At 36.0% G+C, this 12,604-nt stretch overlaps 1 protein-coding gene across 1 annotated transcript in view; it reads right to left on the bottom strand.

The window, feature by feature from the left end:
- The window catches only part of LOC136838573 (low-density lipoprotein receptor-related protein 1-like), a 496,729-nt gene that overhangs the window by 320,063 nt on the left and 164,062 nt on the right, over positions 1 to 12,604 (bottom strand). Inside the window, 5 exon segments of the mRNA XM_067103732.1 lie at positions 2,220 to 2,468; positions 3,108 to 3,228; positions 6,337 to 6,465; positions 8,869 to 9,068; positions 10,037 to 10,134. Coding sequence (XP_066959833.1) covers positions 2,220 to 2,468; positions 3,108 to 3,228; positions 6,337 to 6,465; positions 8,869 to 9,068; positions 10,037 to 10,134 — 797 coding nt within the window.

The following is a 12,604-nucleotide window of genomic DNA, read 5'->3' as shown; positions in this document are numbered from 1 at the left end:
ATTATCTTGGCTGTGGCCAGCAAAGCACTTTTCTGGAGCAAGCCTAATTCAAGCTTTGTGTATCCAGTCCTCTCCAGTTTCCTACCTAGGTCCACTGGAATTGCTACTAGCACTCCAAAGCCTACAGGTATATACTACTTCCCATTTACCTTGCAATAATCTCCTTACTTCCATCTTTATGCTTCAAATCTTAGTACTTTATTTTTCAGTATTTTCTTTTCCTTTATCCTTAACTACTGTGTCCCATGGCACGGTTATATCTTTAAATATTTCCTTGGTTTGGTTACCCTATTTACCAGGGTTTGGTCTGGTCTACAAGTCTGTATGACATGGCTGGTCTTTACACCATAATCACAAAGGAATGTGATTTTTTTAGTTTTCCAGCAATTTCTTGGGTATATGGTTGTATCAGTTGTCTGTACATGATACGCTATTTTCTTTGCAAATCTTCCAAAGCAAGTCTTAGCAACTGTGCCATGCTTTCTCTTGTATTCATTTTGAGCTAATGCTGGGTATTAGTTATGAAGAGATTGATGGTTATCTGTTTGATTTTTAATAAATCATGTACATATTGTCTGTCCTGATCTGCTAACAACAGTCTCCTCCTTGAGCTCTCCCTTAGTCAGCCACTGCCAATAGCCATATCCAACCACATCCCAAGTCTGCCTCTAGTACTGGCCATGCATTTGTTTGTTTTCCCATTTCTCTTTCCTTAGGCTAAAAATCCTTTCCTAATAGTTTTCAACTCTTCGTTGACAGATGAGTCTTTCATTCCAAGCTTTCATCAACCACTCATCTTCACTGTGCTTAAGGTACTGCCTGAGTAGTCTTTCCAAATATTTTTTTAGTTCTTAACACTGCACTTCACTTCCTCCTCTTCTTGGTAAGTAGTCTTGCCATACTTTATTTTGGATGTAATGCCTTACTGATGGTCATCAGTTTCTTGTTTTTCTGTCCGTTTTCTAAATTTTCACTTGTCCAGTTTACTTGTTTCTCCTATTCTTGTTTTCTAGGTCTTTAATTGTCTAGTCTACTATTCCACCACTGCATCTTACCAATGGCACTGTCCATGTACTGGCTGCCTTCACAGTTTCAATGATTGAGCATGAACTATAGCACTGCCATAGCACTAGAGATGTATTCCCTACTGGTGTTGAATAACACTTCCTGGTGTTTGATCCTGTCACCTTCATGGATTCCCAGATATATGATGGTTCTCTCATCTAGGAACTGGATTCCTTCTATCTAGATGGTCTCCCCTTGTACCAAATTTACAACTGCACATTTATGATCCCATTAGCTGAACCCACTGGGAAAGTTCAAAATGAAATGACAAAGTGCCAAGTGTGTGCCCCAAAGATGTGTTAAAATACATGAAAGTACTTGGCACTCTGTTGTTTTATTTTGAACTTTCCCAGTGGCTTCAGTTAATAAACAAAATCATGCGCTTACTTTTGTGATTTCTTAGTATGACCCCATATATTTTGATACCATTCATGAATAGGTGACTAATGCCTATGGCCACTCTTCCAAGTTAGTAGCCATTCGTAGTCTTCCTGAGGGCCAATGTCATCGAAGACTATGATAGTGAATCTTCTTGGAAGATTCCTCTTCTCATGTTTACGTCTGCCTGTGAGGTTCATGATGCTGTTAGGGCTGTCTGCATTGGAGAATATGGTCACTAAGTTTTCTGCAAGTTTTCTGCACTCAATCAGCCAGGAGTGAGGGACCATATCATCAAGCACTCAATCAGAAGGCAATGAGGACACCATCTTGTCAATTAAGAGGTGGTCTTTAGCCAATCTGCGGCATCTTTTCTATTCCTTAGATAGGTTAACGTTCAATTTGGTCTCATTATATAGCTAATAATGTTATTCAAGGCAATCATACAAGATAAGGTATAAAAAGTTAGTCAAGATATCATATCTCCTCACATGCATACAGACTCTTTATTGTGCTTATATGTACACCATCTTGTTTCTATTAAGAGGTGGTCAAAGATACAAAAAGGTCTACGGTATAATTAGCAAATTACTGTTCATTGTAGAATTACTATCACATGCCTCAAGGTCTGGCAAAATCATACATCTAATAAGGTTTTGGAACCAAGGATGTAGGAAAATTGATGGTATATCTGTACCTGCAATTTGCTTACAGTCTGCATTTCAGTCTACCTAGTAACATAATAAATATGATTCAGAAATAAAGTATGTACATACCGCATCGTCCACCTTCATCTGAGCTATCTTTACAATCTTTCTTGCCATCACATAGATTTTTTGGCTGAACACATGTAGAACCATTATCGCATAAAAAACCTGGAGCTGGGCAAAGGACAGGTGCAACTGGACAGTTTTCCTCATCTGAACCATCACTACAGTCCTCATCACCATCACATTTCCACACATCTGGAATGCACTGATGTCCTGAATCACATTTCCATTCACTATGTGAACACTCAGTGGATTCTGAAAAAGAAAGAATTAAAATAAAAAATACATAAAACTAATACACAAAATAAAGAAGGCAATGATCAACACACTTCATTTCCCTAGGATGGATGTATGGCACTTATAACCAAAATTCAGGCTCTGGAGATTAGAAGGGCTTTCAGCATACTACAAAATTTAGATGAAGGTCCTCTAATGCTGATGTACCACCTTCAATTTTACATGAAGATAGGAGGAAACTAATAGTTTTGAGTGTAATGGCTGACATCATTGTCTGAATCAAGTTGGGACTGGTTCTCTTAGTAACTGGTCACTCAAAAACTATAAGGGGACACTGCTGATGTAGTGTCTCAATACCATAACAACATGTCTGAACCCAACTCTGTGTGTATTGTGCTTTTGGAACCATCATAAAATCTCTCCTTTAAAAATCTTGAAAAATCTGAAGTTCAGATTGTGTTTTCCTACTCTTTATCCATTCTCATTTAATATGACATTCCAGGTTGCATTCTCATAGTTCTGCTTACTGTAGCTATCAAACATACACCTGATGTTAAAAGAACATTTAATGAGGTGAATGTTGACAAAACCCACTATATTCCAGCAATGGGATAAACTTAATATGATAAACATTATAAAAACTCATTTAAAACTCACCACAATCCAGCTCATCGGATTTGTCTAGACAATCATCGCTGCCATCACATTTCAATGATTTATGGATGCAATCGTGAGTCTGGGCACACAAAAATTCCTCTTCACTACAACTTGAAAGTATCTGAAAAATATTGTTTACATTAGGTGATATATAAAATAAATATATAATTTTTCAAAAACAAAATTAATATTTTCATCTAAACTCAATACTAATATTTAGGCCTTTATATGATCATGAAATACTTCCACTCATCAATTCCTCTTCAAAAGGAAAGAAAACAACAGTTAGCCATTCATTCTGTACATACACAGTTATGTATCTCCTTATGATCCATTGGCTGAGAAAAATTAGTAAGGCTGGGAGGCACACACTATATCTAAATTTAGGTGGAACAAAGTAAAGTGCTAAAAACCTCAGATTTGGCTACATGAGACTTGTAGGATACACAAGAAAGCTCCTTAGGACTGGCAAATGAAGGGAGGCACAAACTTACAAGCCATCCCAGTGATATTACAGATTAAACTGCTGGATCCAGGAGAGAGGAGCAAAAAGATGGCAGCTTGTGACTGGGCTAGTCACCAATACATCCATCCAGGGAGTTGCCACAAGGTTCCACTGACATCTAGATGGAGTGATTGTTTGGAGAAAAGAACCAGATTCATCCTCTTGAGGCCCTCTACAACCATGATGTATCAAGACCCAAAATGAGATTTTGTCTGCCTGTGCCTTGAAGTACATCATTCTCCAAACTGATGAGCTTTTGCAAAGGACTGACTTTTTCAATAAATCCATCTTTGTTTTATCTTTCCATTGCCATAGTCATCTTTTCCTTCCAACTACTCTTAATCCAGCTATTATTTCCTTTGTTAGTCACCTTTCAAAGCAGAATGTCAAACTTGATAGCACCATCATCTTTTGGTTAGTAGCATTAAAGACTGTCAAAATTTTTTTTTTTTACCAGAGAAGAACTGCAGGGGATATTAAGTATTGAGTGGTTCTGGCACCCTGTGTGTGTGTGTTTAGGATAGTTAGCCTGTTGCTAATGGTTAAGTTGCCCTTTCAGCTTTGCTAACCTTCCATTTTGCTTTACTAAGCTATTTACTTAAGAGATTTGCTGGAGAAGAAAGTAGTTACTCCATTACTTTTCATAACATATTTATGACATTTAGCCTGTCACTATTATTTAATTCCACTTCCAAGGAACCAAAGTTCACAATTCAATAGATACCAGACAGGTATCCTTTTGGCAAAAATTCAGCCAGCTCCAGAAAATAAGATGATCCAACCCTTGAACCATTTTTTAAATCATAAGACTCCTGTTAGGAACAGGCCTTCCAAGATTCAACTCTTGTTGATAGAGCAGGGTTCATTTTTACAAGTCAGTTCTTCAGACAGATGACAAATGACATAAACTTTTCATAAAAAAATCCAGTAAGTACTGTACTCTGTCACCTGAAATCAATACAGCTCCCATGACCATTGATTGATTCAAGCCTAAAATCAAGACTCCACTGACTCATTAAGAAAGCCAGATTTCACTCTGGCTTTGATGTAGTCAATTTTGTAGGTATTTTTGATTCTCCAATAGCTCCAGTTTAGCAAGACAAGGCTTCATTTAGTGAAAACTTGGACCGGAATTGTGTCACAAACAGCAAAAGTGATCTCAGCTCAGAACCAAGCACCCAAGTCACCAGTCAAGTTGGAGGAAACCTCATTAACTTTAAGCTTTCTGTTTGAAACAACACTAAACTGTTCAACTTAAGTTCATCATCTTCCCCCACTGATCAAGGCCCTATCACAGGAATTCAGAAGCCTTTTCCACTGCCTTCATTATTTGAGTTTTGCTGAGGCAACTATTTGAAACGACTTAAAAGAATTTTTTGCGGTTGCCAGCTGGCAGGAAAGGGCACTGGGGATAACTGGCATTTTTCTGTCTGGATAGAGCATTTAATTACATAAGATCACCGAGGCCAAAAGAAACGTCTCTTTGCTAGTCATGTCAGTGATTCTTGTGTTTCCCATAAATATCAGCACACTGGCCAGTGTGTGTTGTGAGAGTGAGATGTGACCTTGGAAAAGTTTTCAAATCTGGTGTTTTTTTGGACAAAATGATACAGTTTTGTCCAACCTTGTGGGCATCTATGCCTTTCCTGAATCCTATATTAGTAATCTTGTGGGTAGATTCTGTGGCCACCTGGGCCAACAAGCAGTTCCTTGGTTATGTTACACCCAACAGGTTTTCCATTCAATTTCAACTGCAGAGACATAAGACAGAGCAGTAACATACTTTCAGATCTCAGTATCAGAGAAGAATGTAGCAGAGAATGCCTGGTAAACCTTCACACGGAAAAACTGCACTCAAGAACTCCTAGAGGACGACAATCTCTTGTTCAAGGAAGATGAGTTAATATGTTAAGTAACCGATCACCTTCCATGAGAATGAACAGAAGATGAGGCTTCTGCCCCATGGCCTCTGAGCTCAAAACTGAGGGCTCAATTCCAGAAGTTCTGAAGACCATAGGAAGATTTCGAGGCAGAGCCCTGGGTCATCCAGAAAGTCAAAGATGGTTATTAGCTTATTTTTCTGGAGACAAGCTCTCCACTTGTTTCATGACCTGTCAACTTCCAGATATGCATCAATCTTAGCCCACTGAATCAGTACCTCAGACAATCAGCTTTCAGGATTCACAACACAGGTGAGAGCCTTTGTTCAATAATTCATTCAGAAAGAAGGGTTTTTAGAATCCACAGATCTTGAGGGTACCTATTTCCATGTTCTTGTGCACCCATACTCAAAATTTTCTTCAGTTTGTATGAGAAGGGAAGGTGTTCTAGTTCAAGGTCCTTTGCTTCAGACTGACAGCTGAACTTTTAAGTCTGCTCCTGAATGTGAAGTACGCACACACTTTGGCTATTCTTCTTCCTTTGGAGAATTTTTATCTAGTTACATCTGTGACAAAATTAGCACCATAAACTGAGGGTTTGTATGAAAAAATTAGCTGAAATAAATACCTTGTCCTAAGTCCACAGTTTTTTCACTACCTTGTTTCTTCATGGGTTACTGTGCAGTTCCTGTGTCAGTTGATTAAATAAATGTGACACTGCAATATGCATGCTCCTTTCCCGTTTCCCTCTGCAAGACTAGTGCTTATTGATAAAAGTTATAAAATATCCATTCTACTAGAATATCTAGCTCCCCATAAATGAATAATTTATTTATTAACAAACCTTATCTTCACAGTTAGCTTCATCACTCCCATCTCCACAGTCTTCTACCCCATCGCAAAGCTGGTATGTAGCAATACAGGTTTCATTTGCTGTACAGTATGTACAACCATGAGTCTTCTCACAAATTTTCTGAAATAGACAAAATAGAAATTATATCACAGCGCCAATAACTTACATAATGTAAAATACTTGAACTTTCTTTCACAAAATCATCAAGTCCTACACACTATTGTTTTCAGATTAAAATAATATACAGGCCTTACCTATACTATGTGAGATGGTTGCTAAAATGTCTAGCATATCAGAAATTCTTATTTCATGAACAACATTTCTTATGGAGATGATGTGCCAGACATAATGCCATGTCTATCATACTCATTTCATAAATCTGAATACATCTCACATATTAAGAATTGTGCATTTATGGAACTTGCATATCAAGAAAACATATTGCACTGTTTCATCAAAACTTTATCAACCATACTGTGCCTACATTCAATGTTCCAATATCCCTGAATCACCAGCTTTTGTCTTCCACAGCATTACCAAAAATAGGGAACTTTTCAGCCATGCTTTATGTACATAATAAATACATATAAAACTGGTTGGCAGATGTCTCTCAAACTTACAATGCAGTTGTTCTACAAGCAGTTGAAAGATCAAAAGCAAAGAGATTTAATTTTCTATTGTTCTCCTTGTAGTTATGGCTGTACAAAATGTTTTGTTGTAAGACAACAACATTCATATGCTTCATATGATAATTCAGTGAATGCATCAATCAGACAATCATTCACTGCTTTGTAAGGTAAGCCTTTTGAATAATTATACAATACCATAAAGAAATTAAAATACATAGTTTAAGAAATCTACGTTAATACAGAGGAGATTTTTTCATTGCACTCCACTTTTTATGTATAATAAATGATAATGTAAAAACATCTTAATTAAAATATGTTTACAACAAAAAATACATTTACTAAAGATGAGAATTTTTTCTGTTGTTTCCTATTTATTAAGAACATAAATATTGATTAAAAACCTTGTTTTTTGTTTTTAACCCAGTAAATGCTGTTACATATAAATAATGTTATGTAGGCTAGGTAAAGTAAATGGTTTCTTTACATAAGTGAACAAATCTAATTTTTATATAAAAAAGAGAGAATATGGATATACTACAGTTTATAATTTGATAGGGATGTATATTTTCTATTTCTACTTTCAAACATTTACATATCTGTAAGAGTACGGAATGGGACTTGCAACCTTTCAGCCATTTTTTTTAGCCGAAAGTGTGATGCATACTATTTAAAATTTTTAAAATCCCATCAGCTGACAAAAAACTTAGCACAAAAAATGGAAACACAAAAAGGTAATCTGATGCTGTGACAAGATGAGATACACAGCAGATGTCCAGTTAGTTATATTTAGTATTTTTTTTATAACAGTATGTTTTACTTAGTACCATAGTTTTTATAACACAATACACTTGGTATTTTCATTTTTATAACAGTAGGTTATACATTACTTACTATTCTTGTTTTATTACAGCAGGTTACACTAGGTTTTGTTATTAATAAATCCTATTTGTATAACTTCATATTTACCTACGTTATATGGATTCTGCCATTTTACTCACCAATCTCCCATTTTCTTGTCTTCTTGCAATTATTTTATTGCTCTATAATTATCAGTATTGATACCAATTTTGTGAAATCAGCAAACCAGTCAGCCTTAAGTCTACGTAATTTACGTCAATAATACAGACAAAGGGTCAAGCATGAAACCTTAAGGCATACCACCAGACTTTTTGCCAACAAAAGAATGCCTTAATGATGACAACTCTTTTCAGTTAGCTAGTCTTCACTTCAGTTTCCTACTTCATCTAAGATACCTAGACTTCTTATTCTTGCCATTAACCTTTTATTTGGCACCTTTTCAAAGGCCATTTGGAAACAGAGAGTATGTCAGTTCCTCTATTCTTATCATATGTACTAAATATGCCATAGAAGTTTACAAGGTTTGTTAAGCATGATCTTCCATTACAAAATCAATGCTGGCTGTCTATAACTGAACTGTTTGACTGCGTCTTATTTTGTCTGCTACGATAAATCAAAGTATCTTCTAAGGCAGGAAAAATTAATGATGGTGGTATATGGAAAACAGAGAGAGAGAGAGAACATCTGTTACATGTTAGCTTTTATGGCACTGGCCAAATTCTTAACCTCAAAGGATTTATTAAAGAAAAACTTGATAAAAGTCACAGCAAACAAATAATATCAAATAACACTGAATGATAAAGGAAAGAAGTGACTAAGAGGGAAGATCTCTAAAGCATAAGTAAATTAACAATTACATCTACCTCTGTTCAGCAGGAACCAACTATAATTAAATCCAGTAATTAAACTAAGCCAAGGATACTAGCTAATAGAGGATTTGTAACTTTATTACTTATTCTTCAAACTGGTTTATCAAAATTAACTTAAGATATGTTTACAAATCCACATTTTTATACAGTGTACAAAAGTGACCCACCTCATCAATGATGCTTCTGCAATAGTTACTGCAAAATGGAGTAGTTGGAGGATTGGAGTTTCTAGGATTGGCACAAACAGTTTCACAGTTCTTTTCATCTGTGCCATCACGACAGTCATCATCTCCATCACAAACGTAAAACAATGGCACACATCTTTTATTATTACACTTGAAATCTTCTGGACCACAGTCTTGGTACTCTGTTAAAAATAATAGAATAGATTTCACCTACTTTATCTGCAATTAAGTTTTAGATACTGTACATGAATTTTACTAAAAAAAGAAAGAACCTCATTTAGAATGTCATGAATTAATCCATGGATTTTTTGTTGCCCTTAAATGAGTAACATCCCAAGCCAACTGTTCTACAACCAAATGGAAACTTAACCATACAATTTGATGGGTATCATAAGCGTGTTCATCACCAACCAGAATAACAGATCACATTTCATGATAAACTAAAAAGCACAAAATGAGTAGACCAACATTGCTGACCCTTTGCACACGAGACTGCACATACCCAACATAAAAAAAAACACAAAAAATAATAAAATATGTACAATGGAAATTTGTATCTATTTTATGCAACACATAGAGAGTGATAAGATTACTTTCATTTAATTAAGTCGTTATTACTTGGGTACCAAGAGTATTTAAAAACCACCAAATGTCAATCTTTAATTATCTACAAAACTGCTGACAATCATGAAACTCCAAACTAAATTATTAAATCTGAAATGGAAACTTATCTTAAAATATAATAATTAAACTTTAATAAATGAAAATAGGTTTTCATTGCCATTTTTTTCCAAGGAGAAAAATATGGCACTGGTTCATCACAAGGAATCCACATATTTTTCTCAGATATCAACACTGAATACAGGAGCACAGAAAATCTGTCTTACGTACATTACCCTAGGAATGAGATTATAAATAAAAATTAGCCACATGAGGAAAATGGATTCATGCTTTACTGACAGTGCTGGGTAGGAATAAATATGAAGAAATTTCAAGCAACTTCTTTGGGAAGGAAATATTTACATGAGTTTACGTACACATGTAATTGGTAACTGAAAAAGCTAAGGTAAAAAATCTGATATCTGTAAACCAGAGTGAAATTTTGGCAGATATTAAGCATTTACTAATAAAAGTTACCTATGAAACTTACTGCAGCCTTGGTGTTCATCTGAATCATCATCAGGACCACAATCTTTATCTATGTCACAAACCCATGATGAAGCAATACACCGACCTGATTTATGACACCTGAAAATAACAGATATTCAAAAATCAAAAACAAACTTACTATTCCATAAATCATTAACTTTATTGCATTTATTACTGTACAACATAAGATACCAAATAGATAAGACTTCCACTGCTGTTTTCCAATCATGTTTAGCACACTGTACACAACATGGCCACAAATAAATTATATTTGATTCAGGTATTATGTACAGTTCATCCACACCTAAACAAGATTTTCTACTGTGTTTCTTATAGGTAATATAGGAGCCTAGAATAAACTAGTTTACTTACTGCATGGATTAATTATCCATTGTTCAAATTTCAAGTGAACCATTAAACAGCATGGATAACTATGCAACAAACACCAGTGACCCACAACAGCTATTCACCAAGATCTGGTGGCCAGCACTTGCAGGGTGGAGCAATTGCAGTGTACACAGTAATGCTTTCAAATGGTGACAACACTTCCCTTTCCTCATCTAAGTTTCCTCATCTACTGCATTAAAATCCAGTTTCCTGGAAATGTCACTTCTGAAAGTGTAGTAACAACCAACAAAATATCTTTCTTTTGGAAAAAGAAGGATATTCTAAAACGCTGTATTTGCCGGCGTACAAGATGCACCCTCACATAAGAGCACACCTATTTTACAAGGATATTTTGTGGAAAAAAACTATTTTAGTATGTTTCATCATACATTTATTGAAAGATATTTTAAAGTGATTTTATAGGGAAAAATGTATGATTCTAGTTTAAATTTTATGTTATAACAGTGCCTTTTTTGTTTTTCAGCCAAGGGTTTGGACTGTATGAAATTTACTTTATATAAACAATGTTACTTTATGGGAAACCGTACACAAGCTCATATCTCCACTCAGGTCAGCTGTATAGTTGTTTATATAAGTGTTATCATTACAGGCCACCAGGGTGGCACTATGAATTGTTTACATCCACTCACTGAAAATGGCTGACAGACAGATGAATTTTTTTTATTCAGAGAATAAATAAATGTTACCTAAAGGTAAAACAGTCCTTATATAATGTAAGACATATCAGGTGTGGATTATGTATGCTTGGGAAGGAAGTACAGTGAGATGATGAGAGGTTCCCTTATAGGCTAATTGCCGACATATAAACCAATTTTTCGTAAGTTTGTGATAACAGACTGATAATTTGGCTTGTTTTCAATATTTTATTTTTAGTAACACAATTTACTGTAATAATTAGGCTTGTTTTTTCAATGTTTTATTATTAGTAACAAGTTTTATGCCTACCCAGTATGCTGACCATAGGCTAGACCTAGCATAGCTTATGGCGCTCAGTCTCCCATCCATAATACGGTCGCATTGGATACAGGGCAGTTTTATGATAGACTTAAAAATAAAAAATGGATTCCCTGCAGACTCTGCCAAAAGTATCCCATTCTAACAAGGTAAATAACTCGAGTGAAAGTTACAAGACTGTCCTGGGCAATGACTCCATCAATAACCTACAGCATCCTCAAGCTGGGCATTCCAGTCCAGTCTTGTAGTTAATGAAACTGCCTGTACATCTGATCTGGTGGGGAAAAAAGTAATGTGTCCATCAGACAACTGTAGCCTCTACTGATGCCTCTGGCTCTTATTCAACAAGATGTAGTTGAGGATTGTTGAGACCAACTTTATCATGGGTACATGTTAATCCCTAGTTCTTGGTGAAGTTCCATTAACAAGGCTTTGTTTGAAAGTTGAGATGTACACTACAGCTCTCAGTTCCAACAACCTAACCCAGAACTCCTGCAAATGAAGTTTCAGCCTGTAAGGCCTGAAGATCCTTCACTGATTCTTTGTCCAAAACCCACATGGCAGTTCTGAATGGTTGGAAGAGTAGGTGAATATTACAGCAGGGGTCATTCCCATAGAAGTTGGATGTGGGGTGTGTGGCTGCTTCAGATTTCCTCTTCCCATTCATGGTATGGATGAGCCAGATGTGCATGGAAGAATGTTTCCCAGATCCTCCTGGAGATGGAGAGTTGCTTGAAGAGCAAACTAGTGAGGCACCTAAGGACCTTCAGTGCAATGTCAGAAACGATCAACTGGGAGGGAGCTTGTCGAGGGTTTTTGTGAGCCTCTTTGCTCTGTGATCATCTGAGGATATATTAAAGTGCTTAGAGTAGCAAGAACTGGAGCAGTTTCTATCCCTCTTTCCAGAGGAGCTTGACTGAATATCGGTCAAGTTGAGAGGAACTACTGGTATTGCAGTTCTGCTAGGTCAGTCATCTGTCTCAGGTCCTTTTGATAATAAGAGGTGTGGCCAAGTTTCTATATTACGATGATAAACTGCTTTATGGCCTTCAATAGTACCAAAATTATTCTATCCTTCCATGCCTTAAACCCTTTTGCCTGTTTGCTCTTTTGGTCTTAAGTCTCCAGAACAAGCTTGTTTCATCACAATTGCTTCTTCATTGCCAAATGCAGCACTTCCAGTAATTCTACATTTTCAAATAATTAC

Source organism: Macrobrachium rosenbergii, chromosome 5 (assembly GCF_040412425.1).
Source record: "Macrobrachium rosenbergii isolate ZJJX-2024 chromosome 5, ASM4041242v1, whole genome shotgun sequence".
NCBI lineage: Eukaryota > Metazoa > Arthropoda > Malacostraca > Decapoda > Palaemonidae > Macrobrachium > Macrobrachium rosenbergii.
The sequence above is the reverse complement of the archived record's forward strand: the minus strand, read 5'-3'. Positions and strand labels throughout refer to the sequence as shown.